We start from the raw sequence: 27,806 nt of genomic DNA on the forward strand, positions 1-27,806 counted from the left end.
TCTTCCACTTATTTTTTAATAACATTTTGAAAAGTTAAGTTACATTATTAAAATGCAAAAATATATAGATTAGTTTCATAAAATCTGACAAAATAGAAAAGGCTATGATTTTGATTATTTTTTTAGTTTAAAATATTAGCTATGATATTTTAAAAGATACATAACAAAGTCAAAATTAGTTTTAATTGAAAAATGCAATTTATTCATCTTGATTGAATTAAATATTTTTATTTGTAAATAATTATTATAAAAATATCAAAAAAAATGTTTATTTTGGTAGAATATAAATTAGAGTTAAGGGGAAAAAACATTCATAACTCTTTTCTATTACTTTTATTTTATTAAAAATATTTTGTCTCGGGATTAACTCACTTATTTGAGGAACTATTTTAATGTAACTACATCATCAATTTTAAATTTAACCGAATAAGCACTAAATAATCAGTTGTTTACAGACAAAGGTCTATTTAAATGTTGATCACCTTTGCTGAAATTAAGACCATCCCAGAGGCTTAGGATAGCAAGAGAGAATTATTAGACAGACTTGGCGTGAAAACCCACAGAAAATTGTCGGACACAAAAAGCAATATTTTTCAAAGTCATCAAAAATTAGCATTAAGAAATCGCCAAATTTTTTATTTTAATTTCTAAAATAAAAAATAACAACTTAAATCTTTTTAGAAAGCATTTCATTTAGATTAACTTTACATTTTGATTGAAATAAAAAAAAAAAATAATGTATCATTTTCATCAAAACAAATTTTATCACCACCCGATTCTGCACGAACTTTGTTTTCTTTTTTATATTTTAATAGAGTTGCTACAAACAAACAGATTAGGATATAATGCAATATTTTAAATAGAGCATTGATAGAAAAATTTATAGAAATAGAAAGCTGAAATTCTATATTTATCTAAAAAAGCACAATTTAAAAATCTAACCTCAAAGAACTAGGTGCACACTAGCTTATACAATATCGTCATGCCATTGTTCCAAAATCAAGAACATTATGGTTCTAGCATTAAAAAATAAAAACATATAAGCAATGAAAAATGTAAAAATCACTTGGGATGAAATTATGATTAAAATAAATTAAATTTCTAAAATCAATTAATTAAATCATGGAATGTATAGTAAATATTATGATAAAAATTTCACTCTATTGAAACAAAAGTATCACTAATTATAAACATTAAAAATATATCTATCCAACCAAACACGCATCCGCACAACAAAAAAGTGAGTCTTTATCTAAACATATTATGAGCAGCTTTCAAATTTTAAACTCACAAAAACAATCAAACGACCAAGCCTGCAAATTATATCAAATCAAATTTAATAAATCTATTAATTCTTATGTAAAATCATACTGCCACTAAAATTTTTTATATAACTCTACAATTTTAAAAATTAATGCTTGATGCACATGCAAAATATTTCTTCTTTGGCAACTTCGAATTACAAAATGCGAGTATTATTTATACTTATCACAGTCAAAGGCACCATCAAGACACATGTGTTAATAAAAATTACATGCAATACAGTAATTTATTTGTAAGTTAAATTGTATATAGATTATATTTTTCCAAACCCAATTCGTCAGCAGCTGAAGCGAAGATGTTTTGTACTGTTTAAGTATATACTTATGAATCTGAAGAGTCCTCCATTAATGCAACAGCATTGGCAAATGCCCGAAGAGAAGAGTGTATTTCTAAAAAATGAGGTCGTTTTTGAGGTTCGTATTCCCAACATTTGCACATAAGCTCATATACTGTAGGTGGGGTGTTGTCAGGAGCATGCAAACGATAACCTATAATAAATAAATAAATATAAACTACTTTACACAATTATGAATATAGCAGAGAAATAATACAGTCCTAAGAAAAGAGGTTAGGCTATGTATCCACACATGGTAATTTTGAGATCTTACAAATTTTGGTAAACAAAGCTCAGCCACCATGAAAATATTAATAGCTCCTTGAATTGTTTAACCGTGTAATAGTAACATAAAATAAGTATAATAAAAAAGAAAATGAAAAATGGAAAAATTCAGAGATAATATATTTTTGCTTAGGACGCATGAATAGAATAACGTACAGTACCAGGACGTAGAAATAATAAAATATAGGTTAAATTATAAAACAAACATTTTAGAAAATGTTAAGAATAATTATCCATTTATTGTTAAAGTTTTTAAACTTAAGAAATAGTTAAAAATTTTAACTTTATTTTTACATTTTATATCATAACCGTTGTTGAACAGCTGACCCAATTTTAGGTTTACGACTACTAATGTTGAACTCCGTAGCCTAGTAATTTTGAATCAATCCAGAAGACGAGGAAACTTCTGGATCAAATATTGGGAGAAACATGCCTACGTGGAGGACTTTTTGATGGAACTAACCGGCATATGAGTAACACCGAGAGGAAAACCTAGAAAATTATCCTCAGAGGTATGATTTGTTATAGAAACATGGAGGACATTGTGACTCGACAGATTTAATGTGCATCAGTCACCATTTACTACACGAGGTAAAAGAAAAATTCACTACACACTTTTAAGTCAATAATAAAAATTTCAAAATGTAATTATTTCATTAAACAAGCAAGCACGAGTGCAAAAAAAGTAAAATAAATTTCTTTTTAACAATTTGATAATTTTGATGCTTTATTACATTTAAAAACACTTTTATTTTAAATAAAATTTAAAATAAAAATGTTTTGATAATTTTATTATTTACTAAAAGATTTATAGAAGGTGAGTAAATTAATTCATAACACTTTTTCTTCTTTTTTTTAAAAAATAAGAATAATTTAGTTATCATATGTTAATTTCATGTTAATGAAATAAATCCATTTTTATGAGTTTAATACATATTTTTATTAGCTATTCAGAGATTTAGAATTAATGGATAAATTATTTTCTCGTAGTAATTTGAAATAAGTTTTGAAAAATACAAGATAAAAGAAAAATTTACAACACACTTTTAAGGTAATGAAATAAATTTCAAAATGTAATTATTTTATTAAACAAGCAAGCAAGAGTACAAGGAAGGTAAAAATAAAGCTTAGCATTGAAATGCAAACATAAAAGCAATTAACTATTTTTGGAGGATATAGATTGTTCCCAAAGGAAAAAAAATGATTGAAATCTAAAAAATAAATTTCCTCAGTAAGTAGTAGGAGAATTATACTTTCAACCAATTTTTGGGTGAAACAGAATATTTTGAATACAAGGCCATGCTAAGAATGTAAATGATAATATCTATTTCTTAAACAGACAGATGTGTCATTTTGTTAAACAGAGTGAAAACTAAAATTTTAATATTTTGTTAACCTTAAGTAAGCAACCATTTTTTAAATTAAACCTTATAGTTTATTTGAAAATTTGATTTAAGCTATATGAAAACCTTTTATGAAACTGATTTTTTATGTTAAAATTAAACTAAAGAAATCATATTAAAATTAACCAACACAATAATAATTAAGAAATTAAATTACTAATGAAAAGTACCATTTTCCACTAATTCTGCAGCTTTGTTATTGGAAAGGCCAAGATAAGGAACACTTCCCAAAGAAAAGATTTCCCACATCAGAATGCCATAACTCCAAACATCACACATAGTTGTATAAATGCCTATTTGAAAGATTAAAACTCTTAGAAAAAGATGTAACACATAAATCTGGCACAAAATCAGGACATAAAAATTAACAATTTTAATCCCTTCAGTTGGTATATTGAAATAATTATGCGAAAGTGTTTTCTTTTGGTACATAATTTACTACCCAAGATGACCATAATTTTTTCAAACTAAGCTTGTGAAATAATTTTTTAGAAATTTACTGGATTTCCACACAAGAAATAAAAATTTCCAGAAAATTTTCTTCTAAATATGGAAAATATTTTATGATTTAAGTATTAGATGGATTAAGTAATTACTTGAAATAAACCTAAAATAAATATAAGTTGCTAAATTATGTCTTAAAAACAAATGTAATGAGTTTTTGTGAAATATCAATTAAAATAGTTTGACTCTTAATTTTATGTTGTTATTTATCAGAAAATAAAAAATTATAATAAGACAATAATAAGTATCTTTAAAATCAAACAAAGCCAAAAGATTGTGTTTCTTATGATTATTAATGAAATTGATGTTTAGTTTAAAATTGATGATGGGCTATGTCAGAAAGGTTTTACATATGAAACAAAAAGAGTATTACTTATATTACATGGCATATTTAAAAAAATTAACAAGCTCAATAAAAATTGATTTGAGACATCAAAATGAAATTTTTATCCATACTCAAATATTGTTTTATGCATAATGCAATTTAAATCTTCAGTTTTTTATTTATTTATATCACCTAAAACAAATTGAAAATCATTTCAATGAATATAATTTTGGTCGCATATACAGACATAGTTAATGCTGATAAGATAATGCTTGATACTTTTTAATGAAATTTTTTGGTTAAATAAGCACACTGCGTGAAAATAGTTCTTTACAAAAATATGGATTGACCCTCTTAATGTGAATAACTTGAAATACAAATTATATTTAATAACATATTCATCAAATATTTGTTAAGGTCAATTACAAACTTCAAGATTTAAAGTTAAATCTAAGAGATTTATAAAAATAATTTTTGCTATAGCTACGGCAAAAAAAAAATGAATAATAATAATCTCAAAAAACATATTGATGAGTAATTTTAAATGTGACACTTTCTAAGGTTACTCGTACACTGTCAGTTGCTAAATGCGCTTGAAACAGTCTTCCACTCTAAAAAACTCAAAGACTATCACTTAGTACTTTCATCAACCGAAATCTGCTAAATGTAAAGACCCAGAACATAAATTAATGATATATCATTAAATAAGACTAAAATAAAATCTTTTTCCTAGAAATCTTAAATTTTTCAAAAATGATGAATAGAACAGTCTTCCACTAAGTTTTTCTATTATAATATGCAGATGACAGCAAAAATTTATACTTTTTATACAATTTATACTTTGTCATTCTATAAATATAAACATCTAAACAAAGTTATGAATATAGCTAAAGTACCATAATTCAAAGCTTCTGGTGCAGTCCATTTAATGGGTATCTGTTTCATGCCATCAGTCACAACATACTCTATTGTTTCACGTGACATCCCAAAGTCTGATATTTTCACTACATTATTTGTCCCAACCAAGCAGTTTCTTGCAGCCAGATCTCTAAATTAAAGTCAAAATATATCCTTTTTGATCAAAAAATATTTTGCAGTTCAATAGTGTTATCACTAAACGTTTGATAGATTACCTATGAATGCAACTCCTACTTTCAAGATACTCCATGCCTGCAGCTGCATCAATGCAAAAAGAAAGTAGTTGATTCTGAGATAAGCTTTCATTATGTCGCTGTAAGTAGTTTAGTAAAGAGCCACCTGTTTTAAACAGAAAAGTTAATCATTTACGAAGCTAACTAATTTACTCAGTTGAGATAATATAAAACATATCTAAGATACAATTATATTTACCAATACTTTATTTGTTTTTCTCGTCTTTATTTATACATTTAAAAAACTACTCCTACAATGGAAGTTAAAAGATGCAACATTTGAATATAAAGTATTTAAATGGGGAAAATTTTATCTAAACATTATTTCATTAAATAAGACTAATATAAGGTCTTAAGTATGCAGTAACTTGAAATGGTACTGAAGTCCAAAAAAAACAACCAATAATTTCAATGAACAGTGCTCATTGTTGTTTTAGAAGATATAAAATATTGTAAAATGAAATAAAAGTAAATAATTTTATTAATAAAAAATTTTTTAAAAAAATATTCTAACTTCATTAAAATATAAGTAATTACAAATTTCAATACTTTAAACAATAAAATTTAGAACAGTTTAAGTACTTTTATTAAATATATATATATATATATATGTATTTGTTACTTATTTTGCAATATTCTTTTATTGAGGAAATTATTTAAATCACTTAGAGCAATGAAAACTTCATGTTTTACTGATTATCATCATTGCCTTTTAACATCAAACATTTTTAGAGGACTGCATTCTTAACCAGGAAATTTTCACAGTAAAAATAGACAAAAAGTTACCAAATAATACATTATCTTTTCAAAGGTCTTATAGAAGAAGTTGCATTTGCTGAGACAATAAAATTAAAACATAAAAAAAAAGAAAAAAATTGAGACAAATGAGAACAAAAGTTACCTTCGAAAAAATGTTTTTCCCCTTCATATCACTGAAGTAGATCGGATTGCAAAAGTCATTAGAAGTTGACTTTATTTTTTATTCAACATTTTTCATTATTATTTTAATCAACATTTTATGTTCAGGGAATAAATATAACTTTATATCATTAAAAAGACACTAGAAGATCTTTGTAAAATAAAAATACTAAAGTTTAAATATGGCATATATTTCAAATGAATTACAAAAATTACCCCCATTAGTTAAAAAATAGTGTTATAGACTGTAATCAAATGGAAATTTTAATAAATTAAGTGTTAGATATAAACTGTTGAACTTTAATCATCTAGCATTTCCAGCCCTGAAGAAATTCTGAAGATGTTTAAGTGCTTTTTATACAGAACATAACTAAAGCATGCTTAAAAAATAAATAAATAAACAAGTATTTAAAAAAAAATTATACTATGATTAGAAAAATCAAAATTTCAGAATAATAACAATAATATGTAAGAAAATAAATAAGATCAACATGAAAAAAAAAATCAGACTTAATATTTTTGATATTTAATTGATCACTCCTTAAATATGGTTTAGTTTATAAAAATTAAAATTTAAAGTTTGGTCACTTAATTTACAAAAGTGACCTGTTTTTTTCTTAAAAATTTTTTTGGAAAAAATAAGAACACAACAAGTATTAAAATCTTCTGTAGCTTTTCACCTACATACTACGTAATTGAAACAATTTTTATTTATCCTTACTTAAAAACTAAAGGCGCTCCTGGTTCAGTAGCCCACTATTTTTTTTTAAAAAAAAGGTTCATGATAGAAAAGCTATACAACCACCATTTTGTTTCCTATTGCTTTGAAAAAAATTCAAAATTAACACTTCACTAGTTGTATAATTAAGACCTATTCCAGAACATTGATTTTTTCATTGTCTTGCTAAAAAAATTTCTCACATGCTTATTTTTTCTACTGTTAGAGTCGCTGAAAATTTAGAGTGACCTAAACCTTTAAAAGAAACATTACAAAGATCTATAAGTGAAAAAACGAATATCAGCAAGTACAGTCTTGCTATCATGAAAATTCCTCCCCATCCCTGTAAACACTTTGATAGCAAGACAGTAAAATCTCAATACGAAGAGTAGCAGATTATGAATAGTTGAATAATTTATTTCAGAATCATTTATTCTCTAATGGCAAAGCATTCTAAATTATTCTGAAATAAACAATTGACTTTTTCAGAAAGTTAATTGAGTAACAACATAGAAACATATCTAAGCTAATGTATTTAAAAATAAATTTCTTAAAGACAAAAAATTTAATATAATCAGCAAAATTTTGAAACTTTGTAATAAAATCATCAAAACACACAAATTTATAATTGTCATACCTGGTACGAGTTCCATTACTATCATATATGGCAGCTTTTGAACACAAATTCCTATAAATTTAACAATATTTGGATGATCATAGTCCATTAATATGCGGCCCTCTTGTAAAAACTTTCTCTTTTGTACATCAGGAAGATTTACATGACAAGTCTTGACAGCCACTTCCTCAGGATAATCAGCTAACTGAGCTTTGTAAACGTCTCCAAAATTACCCTAGAAAATATTACATAATTTATATTAAATAAATTTACTTGAATATATAGGAAATTTCTTCTTAATCATTTAAATGAAATAAAACTATTTTGTAAAGTTAAATTTAATCTTTAAATGCCATAAATCATGTTGAGACAATAGTTTAAAATTGAAGTTGAAGTAAAACATACGCAATTTCAATAAATGAAAACAACTTCGAAAAATGTTTACTTTCATAAATGTTTCCTTGTCTATGTTGTAAAAATGTAAACGTTCCCTTGTCTATGTTAACTGGCATAAACCAAACACTGAATTGACAAAGCACAAAAAGAAAATTAGTGGGGTGTTTTATGAGAGTACAGTGGGGATCTAGTGATTTGTACGCTGAATAACTTAACTTTTAAATATTCATTCCACCAGCAATGTTTCGTCTATCCAGTTAATAGTTTCGAAATAACATAATTCTTTATTTAGTTGAACAATATTAGAAAAATTTATACAAAAAAAGAACTATAATAATACAGATTAAAAATATCACAAATAATATTCAATTTATAACTCTCAGGCAATTTAAGATCATATCCAAGATTTCCAATTTCTCTAAGCTATACCACAATTTCCATTCTCATTTCTAGATTGCATTTCTCATAAAAAAAAAAATTCTGAAGCAATAAGTTATATAAAAAAATACAGCCAGCATATTGAAATAAAATATTTTTCATTACAAATAAAACAAAAATTGTTATAAAATTTTATTTGTAAATAAAATGTTTGTTTACATAAAAAAAGAGAGAAATCACGAAACAACAAAATCTACAAAATAATGTGGCTTTGCTTCAAGCAAAGAATATAAAACTTGCTAACATAACAAGCAATGAAAATAAATTTGTTAAAGTGGAATGAAATATGATTATAATAATATTTTTTTTAAAAAAGTAGAATAATTAGATATAGCTAAAATTTTACAAATGAACAAAAGTAAAAAATACTAATAAGAACTTCTTTAATTACACAAGTAAGTAAATGTAAAATATCATATAAAGAGTTTGGGACAATATGGTAATAAGCCACACTTTTCATACATGAGCCATTTTTACATCAAACTTTTTAATATAGTTTCCAGATATATACTTTACAATATTCTAGAATTTCCACTTAATAGCAACACAATACTTAAGAATTTTTTATAACTAACATAAAAATAGTGTATTTTTCACCAAAACTCATATTCTGCAAAAAAAATGGGAAAATGTGGCTTACTATTGCCCCAAACTCTTTAGATAAATAAAGAAAAATAATGCATCTTTGTCTTACAGATCCAATCTTTTCAATGAGATCCACATCATCATTATTAAGCTCCCACCTTTCACGTGGAATGGGTCGTCTCAGTATTGCTCCAGATTTCATAGTAACAGGTTGACCAGATTGAAATTGATGCATGATAAGCTCCTGAATGGTATTGAAACTTGGTCCCTCAAATCGATATTTTCTCTAGGAATTTAGAGAGAAAAAAAAAAATTTATAACCATACTATAGAATAACAGCAATCACTAAACTTTTGCCGCAACTCAATTTTTCATTTGTTGAATTCTCACTCAATCTAGATTTAATATAGAATGCTCATTTATTCAATATAGATTTTTAATAACTTAAGCCACTTACATATGCATATTTTATTAACAATTTAAGACCTTCATTCATTTCTCTTTGATAAATGAAAAACAAATTATGATTAATAGATAAATGTAGCTGAGTTTATCATTATGCATCTATAATCAAAAATTTGCATCTATAATCAATAATCAAATAGTCAAAATCAAGTTTTGGTCCATTAAAACGTTTAGGGGTGATAATACTCCTCATAATGTTAGAGTAAGAAATTTTCATTTTTCTTATTCACATTAACTGACACCTAAATTTTAACAGAATTCTCTTAAACACATAAATGAAACACTAAATGATTATATAACATATTATTTATATCTTTTCAACAAGTATTCAACAAAAATATTTTTGAAAAATTAAATATTGGTAAATAATTTTGCTTTTTAAAATAAAAAACACTACTGTTTTATTCTACAACAAATTAGAGTTAGAAATATTACAAAAGCTTATTTCTCAAAAAATGATCTTAAAGTCAAATTTTATTAGAATTCCTTGAGCTCAATTATCCTTTTAAGATATCTGATTTTAAGGACATTAATAATGCTCAAAACACATAAATTCTAATAATTTTTGAAGATAAATGCTTAAATCAAATATGAAACATCAATTACTAAAATGAGTAAAGAAATCTGATACTTTATCAACAGGGCTAGATAAAAGCACTTTTGTTTTTTTCCTCTTATAGGACATTATTCTTTTCTTTTTAGTCTTTTTTTGTTTGTTTTTTAGACTGTTTTCTTAACTTTTTATGAATTTTGAATATTTTTACATTGTAAGATTATTTTGCTCTCTTTTTCATTATAAATTCCACATTGAATCTGTTACTTTAAATATCTTTTAATAACAAGTGATGTTCTTGGACAAAGTTTTTCAAAATGTAAAAAAATGGATTTTGGGTAATAGGAAAATTTTTAACCATAAGAATATCAAAAACATTTTATAATACAACACATTTCTGATGTTCTTTATGATTGTAACTGAAAATTAACAAATTTTTTATTTATCTATATCAGGTATTAATTTTCATTTTATTTTATTCATTAATTACACATTTAATTGTTACTTTATTTTAAAATAAATTTATAGATACAAAATATGATTTAAAATTCCCTTTCATTTAAAAAAAAATGGTAATATAAGACACGTTTTTGAAAATATTTAAGAGCACAGTTTTTTATTTTCAAGTAATTTTTCACTGTGATTTTTAGAGGCTTTTTTAGTCATAAAATTTTTTCTTAGATCATAGACATCCTAACCGGTTATCAACAATTGCAACAAAAACAACAACGAATTGTTTTTCATATATGATGAGGATAACTCTAGCTGGATATTAGTTTCCATACAAATTCTATAAAGATTTCTCAATTCATCTGAAAGGTTATTTTTTCTAAATTTAAATATACTATATTTTTTAAATTTCAGATGTCCCTAATTTTCCCCCACATAAATAAATAAACTAACTAAAGGTAATTTTTTTTTCTGGCAGTCTAAAAGATAATAGTTTCATATTTGTTTTTTATTTTTATTTTTATGATGTGATTCTTTACAACATATAATTAATAATTTAAAATTCATACAAGGATGCATAGGATTTGCACTGCAAAATAAATTAAATATAAACTAACAAGTTTAAATAAACATACGTCACTAGTCATGTGAACAATGAAATGTTTGTATCCTTGAGAACACACTGATAAAACCAGCTGTTTTGAATCATTCCGAATGGTTTCACGGACAAGGAAATCCCCATCGTTAACAAGGAGTCTAACAACTTCTTCCCTAGGCAAAACACCATGAAACCAGTCCTCAGTTTGATAGCTTGTGTCTTTTATTTCCTAAAAATATTTTTTAAAAATTGTTAAGGATTTGTTAGGAAAGCTTTTATTAAAAAAAAAATCAAGTTTTAAAAGAAGAAAAAAAAATTATAACAATAATTCGAAATCTTTTAATTAAATGCAATTAATTCTTCAAATGTTAAAATTATATTTTTATGAAATCTTAAACTTTTATTAATGCTTTATAATGTATTATTAAAATAACAGAAAATATTTTAAATTAAAAAACTTTGCATAATAAATAAAAATAATTAATTATCAGAAGTACAAATTAATTTTAAAATCTAGAGAATCCTTACACTTTTTAACTGATAGTAATCAAATATTAATCATACTATGAAAATACAACAATGTCAAAACATTTTCCACAATAAACAAAAACAAACATTATTTTTAAATTTATTAATCACTTTACATTTTCGAAGAAAACTTTTCAAACAATTCAAATTCATTACTCTTTTAAAAGGATTTCTTTCATTTTCAACAACATTATCTAAAAAGTCTTTATTTGGTGGTGAAGGTGGGCATGGAGTAACCTAAAAATGAAAAATTTCAGAAATGAAGCATGAACTTTATAATATATTTAAAATAAACTTGACATGTTTAATAAATTAAAATTAATTATCCCTTACTTTAATAAAAATAAAAGCAATTTATCTTGAATTGTATGCATAGTATTTTTGAAGGAAAAAATATTCACACATTGCTCAATACAAATAATAAGAAGTTTGTCTATTAAAAATTTTTCTTTAGTGGAAAAATAATTTCAATATTTTTTACAGCATAAAAACTACTTTCATATTTATTCTAAAATACTGGAACCACATATTCCTTTAACATTGTATGTTAAAAACTTAATATTGCTAAAACTTGTATGTTAAAACTCTTAAATGAAAAATTTAAAGCACATTATAAGATTTTATTATTTTGCACAGGAGTAATTCAGTTTATAAATTATAGTTGCACTACTTTTCCCTCCGGGGAACAAGAGAACAAAAACTTTATTAAAAACTCCATGTTTTCTAGTAATAATATTCCATCAAGCCACAACAAGAATGATGGCTGAAGTAATAACTTTCCTTAATTTATTAGTCGTTTTCATCTGGACTCTTTTGCACTCCATATTTCATTTTACTTCAACTACAACTCTTCAATTTCGCCAAAAAGTGTCCTCCACACCTGTAGTGATGTTTCTTTTGTTACCGGATTGCAAACTGGAATTTGTTTTCTATATACACATATTTCAAAACTCAAGAAAAATATTATATATACACAATGGGAGTAGAAAAAAAAACATGAACTTTTTCATTTTTAAATAACTCTAAAAACTTGAATGCATAAAACGGTAATAATGATTTTATCAAAGTATGGTTTTAACATGTTTTAATGATGCAATGATTCTGTTTTTAAAGATTTGATTTTAAAAAGTAGCTGATTATAAAAAAAAAATCAGTGATTTTATTAGTGGTGGTCACTATAATTTAAGTTTTAAGAAATAGTGTGCTGCAAAAACATTCTTCTGTGGCTCAACAGTTCTGAGTGGGCCCTGGCCTTCTCCAGCAGTTTTCTAAATGCATCTCTACATTTGGCGACTACTCTAAAGCTCTTAACCCTAAGAATGCATGGGGCCATTCATAACACAGCCAATCATTTTAGGGGGGGGGGGTCGACCCTGAGGTCTTCTTTGAAATTTGCAAAAGACTTTCTTACAACATCAATCTTCATGCAGCAAAAACATATTAGAAGAGTAAATTTTTGTGAGAGTTGCTTGTGCATGCACTCTGAACTTTAAATAGTGTTTGTTAATTGAACCTTAATGAACCTGTAGACTGAACCTATATGTTATTAAACCTTAAATGGTGTTAAGAATCAAAAACCATTTTGCAAAATAATATTAATTACCCTTAACAAATTAAGTATATTAAAACAAAATTATTAAAAATCAAATAATTATAACTCTTGAAGGGACATAGAGATTATTTCTGAAAAAATAAACAAAATAATACATAAGAGATAATAATAGTAGCAATAAAAATTCATCACAAATCAGAATGAAACTATTTTTTATCATAAGCTGTCTTTTTTAATGATATTTACTAGTTCTAAAGAGTTTATCGAATCAAAATTAGATTTTTGAATTTTGGAAACATAATAGTAATGTGAACTGTTAAAAATTATAAAACAAATAATATTTAAATATAATATGTAATAAAAATGATGTATAAAAAAGAATTTATTACAGTACATTGGTCTTTAAACTTACATGCTTCTGTTTAAGAGTAAAGAAAGGCTGTTTCAGTTTATCCATTATTAATTTAGATTTCCTTCCCAATGTAATAGTAGATTCTTCTTTCTAAAGAGAAAATAGAATGTAAAATTAAGTTAATAATGTTATAGAAATTTTAAACTGCGCACTCCACAGTTTCAAAAACATAGTAATTTAGAACACACCCTAAGAATAGCATATTTCCCCATATTAAAAATCATCTAACACTACTAATGTTTGCAGTATTCAATACTGTGATCAAATTTGACTGCATTAAAAAAATCCAAACTTTAAATAATTCTGTGAATTATTAGATTGAACATAAAGCTAAGTAACGATTAGTTTTAAAAAAATGAATAAAAAACGTCTACAGACTTAAAAAACCATAAAAAGTTATAAAAAACTTCTACAACTTTATGGGAAAAAAATTGTTTCCTAATAGAAAATACAATTTTACAGCAAAAAGTCAAGTCAAATATAAAATTTAAAATAGATGGCAAAATGATAAAAATATTAATACTGTTTTCTCCATTTTGGGGCAATTAAATAAATGCAAAAAAAAAAAATTACGTATGTAACTGAACAATCACCATCTGAACAATTATCACTGAACAATCAATCATTTCGCCATCTGATTGAACAAAACATTTGATATTTAAAATACTTTTAAAATTATGCACTGTTAATTTTTTAAAAAGTTAATTTTTGAGGAATGAAAATTGTAGTATTTACAAAATAATAGGGACAATTCATTTTAGTTAAATTAAATAAGATTTAATGTAAATCTTCAAAATATAACTAAATAAATGTTTTCCTTTCTTCCATTCTTTCTTTTTTGTTTTGTTAAATGATGTAAATATTTCCAATATATGACTGAACTTAAATAAATTAAGGCAAATTTTCTCAAGGACAATTAATAATTTCCCCAATGATAGATTTAAACACAGGCAAGCAAAATGTTCTTTCAACACAAACCACCATAGAAAGAATTTCAATTAACACAAAGAATTCTCAACTCTCTAAATGAAATAAATACAGCATGTAAAAGTTGAAACAATTTAAAGGCCAGTTCTTTAATTCTAACAAAAAATGTCATGCAAAAATGAAATTTTTTCTTAAATTCAATTCAAAAATTTGTTCAAAAATTAAACTCAAAAATGTATTAAGTGAAGAGACATTAATTATTAAAAAAATAATAAAGTATTAAGTTTCAATAATTCACAATAAATATATTTTTAAAAAACTGCTTTGAAAAAAAAAATGGTACAATTCAAAGATTTGAAACCAAACATTTACTAGAGACTTAATATTTTATTATTTACAACATATTACTTAATACCTTTTGTTTAACTTGTTAGTCCTCAAGCTACTTGGACAAAAACGTTCATACAATTTAAGAGTACAAAACCTTTATCCAAAAAATTTCTCTACCACACGGTGGTTTTTTGTGAAGCATAAATAATGAAAATGAAAATTAGTTTACTATGTAGTAATTACATTTCGTCTAACTCATTCACACATGCATGTGATTAACATAGAACTACATAAAATATTATAATAGCTAGAACTTGCTTCCTTTAATCTATTAGGATCAAGTGCTTCAAATATTTCTATGAACGAAACTGAAAATATTCCTAGTTTTAAAACAGAGTAAAACAAATTAAACATAAAACATAATCACAAATACAATATAATGCTACAAAAAAAAAAGTCTACCTGTTCACTTGGAACATTTTTAGAGGTAGCTTTTGACTCATCTAGTTCCATGCCTTGAAATGGTATGTCATTCTCTATACACGAAAGTGAAAAATTGATGAGATGAAGTTGTACATTTAAAATGTGTTCAATGCATTGCAGATGACTGAGGTCCTTCACTAAAATGTCAACTGCACGTTTTTTAACTCTAAGTCTAAAAATACATAAACAAATTGTAATAATTACTAAATCTGCAAGTAAAGCAATAGAATAAAATTTATTACAATTTATTCTTATCAATCCTTAATCATCTCTATTATGCAAATATCCTTTTTAAATATATTATTAGAAATAATTATCAAACCCTATGAATAGTTATTTTCAAATATCTAGTATAAATGGATTAGTAAAATCTATTTATAATTAAGAGCATTGTACAGAGATATAAAAATAAACTTTTAGAAATTTATTTTTAATAATTTGTAATCAGCTCTATAATACATATATTTTTTTTATATATTAAGTTTATGGATGCTTATAAATAGTTATTTAAAATTATTTTAGTAAATGGATTTGGAAAATCTATTTATAATCAAAATTTACCTTCTACAGAGCAATAAACTTTTAAATTTGTCCTTGCACAGAAAAATAAATGTTTTGAATTTTCCTTCTACAAAGCTGAAATTATTTTTAACTGTCCTTGTTTAGAGAACAATCTTTAAATTAAAAATTTTAAACTTTAAAGAAATAGTTATAGGAAAATGTATTTTAAAAAAAATTAAAAATCTGGTATAAAATATAAAGGAAAAAAAATAGGATGATTTTCAAGCTGTTAGGGAGCAAAAAACTTATGTATGCACAAAAAGTTTCTCCTCCTCCTCTTTCCAACATGGGTTTTGAACCAGAGACCTAGACAAAAGTTACATATCTAGGAACCCTACTGTCTTAAAAAAGTTACAGTCTTTGGAACCTTACAATAGCAGCAACCAGCACCTTTCTTTGAATGTCTTTGTGAATGACTTGGGAATTTATTTAAATGGTTTCACACTATATAACACATTTAACTTTTTCAAATAAAAATGTAAAGGAAATTTTTTCATATATACATAAAATTTTATGTTTCACTTAGTGTCTTTTCTCTGGTGATAATCTGAATAAAACACAAGGTAGAGCATTAATTATCCACTACTTAAAAACTAAAAAGAAAATTAACAATGCATTTTGATAAGATATTTTGCAACTTTACCCCATAATTTCTGATTGTTGTTTAGATAATAATTTTAAAAGAGTTAAGTATGGAGTTAAGCATGAAATTACAGATAACTTTAAAAAAAGTAACTACTTTGTGCAATCTCGTTCCTCAAATTGACTCAGTTTTATTTCATCTTCATACTTTTGTAAATCTTCCTGTTTTCTTAGTAGCTCTCTTTCACATTTTCCAAGCTTTGATTCCAGATCACACTTTCTAAATAAGCAATAATAAAAATTAAGTTTGTAATAGCAACTTTTGAGAATTTTTTTCAAAAGTGTATTGTGTAATTTTATATGCATAAAAAATACTGCCCTTGAAATAAAAAATAAATAAATACAACTCATGTTAAATACAATATATTCTAATTAATAACATGCCTAAAATTCAATAATTTATTTAATTTTTAATTTAAGCAAAAACTGTTTAATAACATTTAATTGATTGTTGAATTACATTAAATGTTAACTACATTTCAATTACATCTACGATTATAACATTATATTTAATTTAACATAAATTGAACATTGGTTACACAGAAAATATATGTTGTGCATTATGTAACACATTTTTGCCATAACATAGTGCTCATTTTAGAAAATATAATAAACTTTAAAATAATAACAAGATAAATGAACATATGATGAAGAAAACTTACTTGTCACGAAGGCACTCTATAGTATAATCATCAGCAATCAATTCATTAGGTCTTAATGGTCCTGTAATCTCTCTTAAAAGAGAAGCATCATACCTGAACTCTATTGATGGAAGAGGATCAGAGCTAAAAAATATGTCAAAAATTTAAATTATTATCACTTTTAAAAATCAATTTCAAGTTAAAGAAAAACAGAAAAAAAATATAAACACTGGAACATGCTTACTGTATTTAAACAAAACCTCTAATGTTAACACCTTAAAAATTTGTGACACATATTAAACTGTGACAGATTTAAAATATTAAGTAAAATTTGGATTTTAAGAGGAATTTTTTAACAACTTCTTAATAATTACATTGAAATAGTAAAAAACAAGGGTACAAAACTATTCAAAGATATTTCATTACCTTTGTAAAAGCTTAAAAACCCAGATTTAGATCAAAATGTACAATAGAATTGTTAAATGAATTCCCTGATCTTTTTGCAATGAATCACATAACCAACAAGATTTTGAGGCTAGAGCTGGTAAACCAACAGAGAAAATAAAAATTAGCATTCATTGCAATGGTTAACAAAAGTTGTCCCTATAAAACCATTGAATGAATTTTATCTGCTATAGCTCATGCACAAGATACATCTGCAAGAGACATACACACTAGCCTAGTTATTTATTTAATCATGTGCCTGATTTGCTCTTCCTTTTTTGAAAAGCATAGATTTTTTCAACACACATCATTCATAATAAAATTGTACACATGATAATGCACATCGAATAATTACTGAAAGGCAAAAAGTTAAATCACTAATAAAATTTAGTTTTTCCCTTCAATGTAAATGAAATATTAAAAGTAAGCCATTTTTAAACATTTTATAGATTATTTTGGAGCATTATAACACTTATTTTTGATGATTTTAAGTAAACTCAGGTTTAACAAACAAATTGTCTTACTCTTAATGTTGAGGTAATAAACAATTTGACTTAATATACATGAGGAATGCTCACCGATTTTTGCGAATGAAGTCATTATATTCATCAATACTATCAATCACTTCAATGCTTTTGCTCATTCGAGAATGAACTGCCTGCATTTGTTCAGAGATAGGATTGATGATTTCAAAAAACTCTTGCAAAATGGATTTCCTAAATACAAATTAAAACATATTTTAATAAATATATNTATAAAGAAAAAAATGTGATGAATTTCAAACCGTTAGGGAATAAAAAACTTATGCATGCACGAAAAGTTTGAGTCAGAGACCTAGATAAAAGTTACATATCTAGGAACCTTACAGTCTGAAAAATGTTACAGTCTTTGGAACCTTACATTAGCAGCAACCGGGTTTCTTCTTTGAATGCAGGATAAATGTCTTCGTGAATGACTTAGAATTTATTTAAATGGTTTCACACTATGTAACACATTTAACTTTTTCAGATCAAAATGTAAGGGAATTTTTAATATATACGTAAAATTCTACGTTTCATTTGGTGTATTTTCTCTGGTGATAAGCTAAATAAAACACAAGGTAGAGCATTAATTATAAATTACTTAAAATTTAAAAACAAAATTAACAATGCATTTTGAGAAGATATTTTGCAACTTTACCCCATAAATTTTGATTGTTGCTTAGATAATCATTTTAAAAGAGTTAAGTATGGAATTAAGCATGAAATTAAATATAACTTTAAAAAAAATTTTACTTTGTGCAATCGCGTTCCTCAAATTGACTCAGTTTTATTTCATCTTCATACTTTTGTAAATCCTCCTGTTTTCTTAGTAGCTCTCTTTCACATTTTCCAAGCTTTGATTCCAGATCACACTTTCTAAATAAGCAATAATAAAAATTAAGTTTCTAATAGCCACTTTTGAGAATTTTTTTCAAAAGTATTGTGTAATTTTATAAGCATAAAAAATACTGCCCTTGAAATAAAAAACAAATAAATACAATTTATGTTAAATACAATACATTCTAATTAAAATCAGGTCTAAAGTTCAATAATTTATTTAATTTTTCATTAAATCTAAAAATGTTTAATAACATTTAATCGATTGTTGAATTACATCAAATGTTAATTACATTTCAATCACATTTACTATTGTAAAATTATATTTACTTTAACATAAATTGAACATTCGTTACATAGAAAATATTGAGCATTATGTATTATTATAATTTTGCAATAAAAAATTGCTGACAAAATTTAAAAACCTCCTAACTAAAGTTTTGGATTTAAAAAAAAAATCATCAATTAAAAATGTGACAAAGTATCTATAAATACCATTCCTGAATAAAAAAATAACGTTCAAAAATACAAAGATCTCTACAACTTTTTTTATTGTAAAAAACATTGATTACAAAATTAAAGTCTGCTAAAAAAAATTATAAAAAAATAAATAAATTTACTTTTAATCACTAATTCAGTTCTTTTCCTCTAGCTGGGTACTGATGTATCTGTCCAAAATATTTATCCTTACTGAGGACATTCTAGCATCAAATTGAGACTGTACAATAGCTAAGGTATCAAAGTGCCACAACCCAATTTCTACACTTGCAATAAATTTTTATAAAAAAATAGGTAGTTGCAGGCTTGGAGGTGGCTAAAAATACCAATTTAACATTTGTCCCTTTCGGTGATGCTTTCTAGTTTTTTGCATGTCATCAACACATTTTTGCCAAAACTTAGTGCTCATTTTAGAAAATATAATAAACTTAAAAATAATAACAACAAAATAAATGAACATATGATGAAGAAAACTTACTTGTCACGAAGGCACTCTATAGTATAATCATCAGCAATCAATTCATTAGGTCTTAATGGTCCTGTAATCTCTCTTAAAAGGGAAGCATCATACCTGAACTCTATTGATGGAAGAGGATCAGACCTAAAAATATGTCACAAATTTAAAGTATAATCATTTTTAAAAATTAATTTCAAGTTAAATAAAAACAGAAAAAAATATACAGTGGAACATGTTTATTGCGTTTAAACAAAACCTCTAAATTTTACACCTTAGAAATTTGTGACAAATATTAAACTCTGTTATTAAGAGCATAATTTGGATTTTAAGAGGAATTTTTCAACAACTTCTTAATAATTATATTGAAACAGTAAAATACAAGTGTACCCAACTATTCAAAGACATTACATTACCTTTGTAAAAGCTTAAAAAACCCTTTGTTAGATCAAAATGTACAATAGAATTGTTAAGTGAGTTCCCTTATCTTTTAGCAATGAATCACATAACCAATTAAAATTTTGAGGCTAGAACTGGTAAACCAACAGAGAAAATAAAAATTAGCATTCATTGCAATGGTTAACAGAAGTTGTCCCTCTAAAACCATTGAATGAATTCTATCTGCTATAGCTCATGCACAAGATACATCTGCAAGACACATACACACTTGCCCAGTTATTTTTTAATCATGTGCCTGATTTTTGGAGGAGCAGAGATTTTATTTACACACATCGTTCATAATAAGAAAATTGTACATATGATAATGCACATTGAATAATTACTGAAAGGCAAAAAGTTAAATCACTAATAAAAATAATTTTTTCCCTTCAATGTAAATAAAATATTAAAAGTAAGCCATTTTTAAACATTTTATATATTATTATGGTGCATTATAACACTTATTTTTAATAATTTTAAGTAAACACAGGTTTAACAAACAAATTGTCTTGCTCTTAATGTTGAGGTAATAAACAATTTGACTTAAAATACATGAGGAATGCTCACCGATTTTTGCGAATGAAGTCATTATATTCATCAATACTATCAATCACTTCAATGCTTTTGCTCATTCGAGAATGAACTGCCTGCATTTGTTCAGAGATAGGATTGATGATTTCAAAAAACTCCTGCAAAATGGATTTCCTAAATACAAATTAAAACATATTTTATTAAATATATTTAAATACAATACTTAGTAAATTCTCAGAAGTACGTATCAGTTTTTAAAACGTAATAAAAATCAGAACGATACATATTAATAGAAGAGTTTGCCATTGCTGAACTAAAACGAATAGACAGTTTAAGCATTAGGGAGTTAATAAATAATATAAATAAAGAAAAAAAAATTTAAAAAATATTAATGTTGCAATAATATGATAATATAATTTGACACTATATAAAGAATTAATTTAAAAATAAATAACTTTATTTTTAAATATATTTTTTTAATCTAAAGATGCAGATTAAATTTTAAGATTAATTATTATTTAGACGAAACTAAAATTAAAGAACCATAAAGAAACTATTAAAAATCCTCAACATTATGACGTTCATTAACATATTATTGTTGAGTAATTTTTATTATGGAAAATAAGTGGGTGAAAAATACAATAAGCAATATAAATTTAAAACAAAAAATTATGGCAATAACTCAAATAAGTTTATCATTGCACTATATTATATGTGTTAAATAAAGTTACTAAATGAAGATAATAAACTTTAAACAAATGAAAAAAAAAACAATAATTAAAACCATTTATCTTCAGAAAAGATTTTTAAACAAGAGAAAATTTTCTTTTATGTTTTACAAATAAAAATAGCAATACTAACAAAAACCATTCATTCTTTTTTGTGTAGAATAAATATTAATAAAAAAAAATTTAAATAATTATTTTTGCTTTTAAAAATATTTAAACATGAGTATTGACTTATAACAACTTGAGCAACTGTTTTAGTTTAAATATAGAGACAAATTATAATAGAAAAATAGTAGAAAGCTGATAGGATAATAACAGAAGGCTGAACTAGAAAATGCATACCATGTTTCAGCTGAATCTTCCATTACAATCTGTTGATAATACAAAAGTCCAGGCAACAAAGTTGTCCGAAAATGTCTTTCATATTCTGATGCTTCACAAAGAGTAAGAACCAAATCATTGTGCAAGACATGAAGTTTTTTCGCAACTTTCTGATAACGCTCTTTTGCCTCTTCCACTTTTTTTGCTCCTTTACCTACGAATTTCACATTACAATGATTTAGGAAAACAAATATTTTTCTCTTAAATATATGGAGGAAAAAAATGAAAAAGAATAAATTATACTGTTTAACATGTAAAAATTTTATATAGGAAAAATAAATTCAGTGAAAACTCCAGGTAAGACCACTACTATATAGTGACCACTCTTGGGAGACACAGAATATTTTCCATAGAGTTAGTGTTGAAGAAAATCTTTAGGAGAGACCATTAAAACTCTCCCAACGATCGGGCACGAAATGTGGAAAAGGTCAAATAAAGAAACACGAAAAATACCAAAACAAAAAAACTAACAAAACAAATAAATAGATAAAAATGTATTTTAAATATTTGTGTGAGATTCTTATTTATAGCTCTTTTTGACAACAGAACCTCATACTGCAATCAGAGTGTGCTAAAGACGATGCTAATAATGATTTACTTTTAGAGCTTGTAAGAATCATTGCCAATAGATGGCGTATACCCTCTAAAAAGAATACACTTTTAGAACAGAAAACTGAACTATTTCACATCTATCTTGGACTTGATGACTGTCTGGTAGTTTTGTCGGGTGCAATTTTATTTGTCCATTATGTGTGTAATTGTTCTATGCTGCTTAAATGACTTAATAAAAAGTTGCAGCTGAAAATTTGTTTCTTATATCATCATAAGTGAATTCATCAACGCGACGAACAACGAAATATAGGGAAACCCGTACTGAGCTGAAAGTTAAATTTAAAAAAAAGTATTTAAAAAAAAATAGTTTTATCCTTAATAATTGATAAATTTGTTTTTGTAAATAATTATATCAGTAGGGATTATTTTTATAGAGCTAAATTTAATTCATAGACTTGTTTTTTCATGACACCAACTCCATGTAGCATTTCCACTCCAAGAAAATAACACTAATTAAAATCAGTTGTGAAGAATCATGTCCCTTCGATAACAATTAAACTAACGCAGGTAACCTCTAAGAATGATCAACCTCCATCACGATTATTTTACTGTGGAATGGAGAGTGGTCGCTCCCAAGAGGTTTCACTGCACAAATATTTATTTACCTTTTATGTAATGTTCTTCATATTTTGCTTTAGCCTCTTTCCACATTTCCAACAATTTCTCATATTCAGTTTTCATGGAATCTACAGCATTTTGCAACTAAAATATATAATTAAAAAATTAATAAAATGAAAACTAATAAAATAAATTGATCAGCACAAGTAAATATTGAAACTATAAAAAAGATGATTAATTGTATTGTTTAAAGTACAATACACATTAGCTGGGAAGATATTTTATTTAAAAAATATAAGACTGAAATAACTAAATATTGAAAAGATTTATATTAGTGTACTTAGACATTTAAAAGATGTCCCCTTTAGCAGCACTTAAGGCAAAGATTTTTCCTTATATTGAAGTAATTAAGTCTGACCCCAAATGGGCTTGGTCCCTCCTAGAATTATTTGATTCCTCAATTTCAGTTTCAAATAACAAAAAGGAAAAATAATTAGACCTATAATTACTCTTTATATTAGTTATTGAGGCTTAATGAAGGATGATGACATGAGTCATTTAAGACTAAAGGACCATGGCCAACTCAAAAAAATTTTCTTACACCATTTCCAAAGAGCAAAAATAAGCTTGATAGCAAATCCTTCCTGTTTAAATACTTATTACGGTTGATTTTTAACAACTTAAACCAGTTTTCTAATGCTTGTCATGCATCAACCATTTTTTGATATCATAAAGTTAACTCTGTACATTTCTAAAAACATTTTGACATGCAAGAAAAAAGTAGTATATGTTTCTTACAAATGTTCATTCTTAGTTGCCTGACACAAATTAGAATAATTTAAGAAAAAAATACCAAACTTCATTTTGAATACTTAAAAAAAAAATAAACAAAAGAAAAAGCTTACTCTAGCTAACTCTTTATGCAAAGTATCATGCTCCTCTACATAAATTTTTTTGAGGGCTCGTTTTTCTGATATTAAACTGTTAATAGATTCAACTGTAGCAGAAGTCAAGCTATCAGCATTTCTTCGGATTATTTTGCTAGTTGTTTCCATTTCTTCAGATATAGCATACCAGGCCTAAATTATAAACGTAGCAATTGTTAAAAATATCATAAAAATATGCTCAAAAAATGCAATAGAACAAAATAAAAAGACAATAAAAGGGAAATAAATTATGATAATTTTTCTAAATAAATTAACAATTATTTTAATATAGTTAAAATTAAACAGATGGAGGAAATTTTCATATTGATACCTTTACACGCCAAATGCAATTACAAAGGCACCAAAGGGTTTTTGGCTACTTTCTGCAAATTTTTTTAGTGCTACAGCTCAGAAGTCACCAAAACATGGCTATTATTTTGGTGCAGGTACCGGTAAAGAATTCTTTTGTCTATAAGCTGTTTCTTATTATATGTATGACAGAAAAATTCAACCCTATCATAACAGGTTTAATAATTAATAAGAGAAGTCTATTCTTAGAATAAGTAAATGACAGAACACAATGAGGTGAGTTGAATACAAAGCGATTTAAAATTCATAAAGATGAGAAATGAGTTATAAGGTGCAAAAAAGAAGGGTACTACATAACCTAATGTGATAAAAGTATGACGTTAAAGAAAATGGAAACTTGAACCATGTTTACCTGAAGAATAAAATGCCCACTTTCCCAAGAGGAATAGAGCAGATGTAACGGGAAATATTTTTTACCAATGCAACACACACATCACATCTATATAAAATTTAAATAAAAGTCATTAAGCACACTTAGTAAAAAAAAAAATGGTTAGAGCATAGGTTTTATGGTTAGAGCATAGGTGAGCACTTCCTACCCCCTTCCCAATGAGCGTTATGTTTCTAAGGGTGCAGTTAAGATTTTTTAGAGGATGTGTAAAAACTTACATGCAAAAGAAACTTTTTTAAACATCACGAACACTTTAAAATTTATATATTTATTTTTTGTATCAAAAGACTAATACAAATTAGTTCTTTAAAATTCTGCATAAATTACATTATCAACGCAGTAATTCAGAAATTTAATGAGAAAAATTATTACTAACTAATTCGGGAGAAAAATTATCACTTTGCTTGATGTTTTACACAATAAGTGTAAACATTTGGAATTTTTAGAGATGATTTTTTTTTTAGATATCCCTAAAAGGGATACTATTCAATACTCTAACTCATAGGTTCTAGAGATGGGTTTGGGCTCGCTTTTAAATATCCAAACTCGAAGAGCTTTAATCTAAGCCTGAGATATACGTTAGATAAAGGTTAAATTTTCGTTCTAACGGTCGGTCTTTGATATTTAAACAAGGGAATTTATCCTTAAAACATTTTTTTTTAAATCACTAACCTGTAAAGGAAAAGCATGGAGCTAAATCAATTGTAACTCCAAGATGTATGTATGAGCATTAGTACTTACCAGTTACAGAAATTAAAAAAGAAAATCAAAATGTTAAGCTAAATGAAAATCATTTAATAATTAGTGTTGGTCTGACAAAGTAAAAGACAGCTTTAAGATTTTACAATTCATAAAATTTGCATTTTTTTTATCCTACTTAATAACTGAATTAAATATTTGTTTCAAAGTAGCAAAAAAGCTTATGAAAATTTTATTATGAGTCCAATTCTCCCCCCTTTCCATCCCAAAACCTGTTTTCAGTAAAGGAACCCTGGCTGTATCTATTATATTTCCAATATATTTTGGTTCACCGACCTCTTTTAAATGTAAATTTTTTTCACCCATTAAAAGTTTTTATTTACAAGTGTTTATTAAACAATTAAAAAAAAAAAGTTTTTTTTAATTTTATTACTTTGCTTCTAATCATACCATTAATTTATTGAAAATTTCAGCTGATTAATAATTTTATATTTGAACTTTTTTTTTATAAAAGTATCTTTTATTTAAGAAAAAACTATTTGATACCATCTTAGTACTGTGTAAAATAACTTTTAAACAAATTACTTAAAACCAAAACTACTGTATCGTTAACATGATGAATAAAAAAAAAACATTTAAACAAATTGTTAAAAATTCAAACATAATAATAGTTTGAATTTTTAATATCCTTTAGATTGGACAGTGTAACTTGGCAGTTTTGAATGTATGTGTAATCGTCCTTTTGTTCATTTATTTACTATATTTATGGCAATTTCTTATCATTAGAAAAACACACTTTTGAATATTTTTCCCAGTTTTTAATGAGTACATTAAAAATTGCTCAAATAACGGGGTCGCTCTAATTTGGCAATCAACTTTATCAAAAAATTATTTGGCTTACGCTAGCAATAAAGCTGCCTTCTAATTCTTTAGAGTGGTCCATCTTTAAAGCCTGAGCACTAACTAAAGATAAAGCTGCAGCATAATCACGGTCACATTTAGCACGAAGCAACACACATTTTTTCATATTATCTAAGAGTTTTAATTCAGCATCTTGTAATCCTACTAAAGCTTCATGTGAAAAAACGTCTTGAAGATCTGTTGAAAATCCCATCGTTAAGTCGGATTCGGATTGTAATCAAGTAGGAATGTTTTACGAAGAAAACACAACCATAAATATATTTTATAAAAAATACGAAACTAATTTCGCAAATGATAAATTTGAACAAATCATAGTACAAAATCTCGAAACAGCTTTCTCACTGAATATACAATACATCAGAATCAATATTACTGCTCATCATCTGGATCAAATACTAGCTGTCAGTCGCTACTGAGAATTTAGAAAATTATAAAAATGTTTTTAGTTTTCTCGGAAATGATTGCAAGACAGGATCGAAATTTTTGATCCATATTCGAAGCTGAGCTGACTTGAGTACTATTGATACGATATTAACATATAATTTCAAGCTTGAAAGAAGTTAGCTATTCAAATTCCTAAATAATTAACATTTTAATTCTTATATTTTAGAAGAATAAGAATCGGCATTTTTAGTTTGTATTTCAATTTTAATCAATTTGCTATTTACTTTAGAATCTGGCATCATGATTAATAAAAAGAGAATACATCATTTAAGACAAAGCAGTCTGGGACAAAACTAAGCAGTCGGAAACGTAAACGATTAAAACAAAACCAAAAGCATCGAACCACTAACAATACAGAACTAAAATGTTTCTCTAAAAAAACTCTATTTTAAGTGAACTACAATATAAATCGCATTGTGTTTAAAAATTATGTTATATTATTTTGTATGCTTTGAAAAATAAATTGTTGGTTTCATTTCAAACATGTTTTGAAATAATTGATGTAGTAATAAATAAGATAAGTGCGCTTAGCTTTTATACACAAAATATTTTACCATTTTCATTTATAATACATTTACTAAAAGCAGTAACAATTTGTTACACTCTGGTGGTTTCTAGTGCATTTAAAAAAACTGAGAAGGAGTTAAAAAAGAAAGAAAAATGGCTCAAAATTTATAAACCCAATAAAAACAGTCTTGTGTGCTAGTCTTGGCATACAACATTAGTTAAATAATTATTTATCTGTAGTGTAATGCAAAGCTGTTTTCTTTCGATCAATATAAGACATGTAATATTTTTATTATTTTAATGAGTTTTGCTTCTAGTACTTATACTGTTAAGAACATGTTTTTGAATGTCTATATAATTGTAATAAGACCAATCTTTTGAAAAATCAACAGTAATGTTCTCACTAAAA

At 25.6% G+C, this 27,806-nt stretch overlaps 1 protein-coding gene across 2 annotated transcripts; it reads right to left on the reverse strand.

Annotated features, from left to right (window-relative positions):
* Window positions 1-480: 480 nt before the first annotated feature.
* Window positions 481-27,112, reverse strand: LOC107436792 (tyrosine-protein kinase Fer). 2 transcript variants are annotated; one of them, XM_043049172.2, is made up of 17 exons: window positions 26,427-27,112; window positions 24,046-24,219; window positions 23,188-23,284; window positions 21,932-22,124; window positions 18,161-18,298; window positions 17,160-17,282; window positions 16,595-16,717; window positions 15,274-15,466; window positions 13,555-13,644; window positions 11,747-11,827; window positions 11,100-11,291; window positions 9,106-9,282; window positions 7,599-7,812; window positions 5,308-5,431; window positions 5,071-5,222; window positions 3,516-3,638; window positions 481-1,811 (listed from the first exon to the last, which is right to left on the reverse strand). In XM_043049172.2, exons 1-17 carry the CDS (start codon window positions 26,637-26,639, stop codon window positions 1,645-1,647), a joined length of 2,574 nt encoding a protein of 857 aa, XP_042905106.1. In that variant the 5' UTR covers window positions 26,640-27,112; the 3' UTR covers window positions 481-1,644. The 2 variants fall into 2 exon arrangements, with proteins under 2 accessions (XP_042905106.1, XP_042905108.1); XM_043049174.2 differs by lacking the exon at window positions 26,427-27,112 and adding an exon at window positions 24,788-24,856.
* Between the last annotated feature and the right edge of the window lie 694 nt (window positions 27,113-27,806).

The sequence above is a fragment of the Parasteatoda tepidariorum genome, chromosome 1, assembly GCF_043381705.1.
Source record: "Parasteatoda tepidariorum isolate YZ-2023 chromosome 1, CAS_Ptep_4.0, whole genome shotgun sequence".
NCBI classification, from domain to species: domain Eukaryota; kingdom Metazoa; phylum Arthropoda; class Arachnida; order Araneae; family Theridiidae; genus Parasteatoda; species Parasteatoda tepidariorum.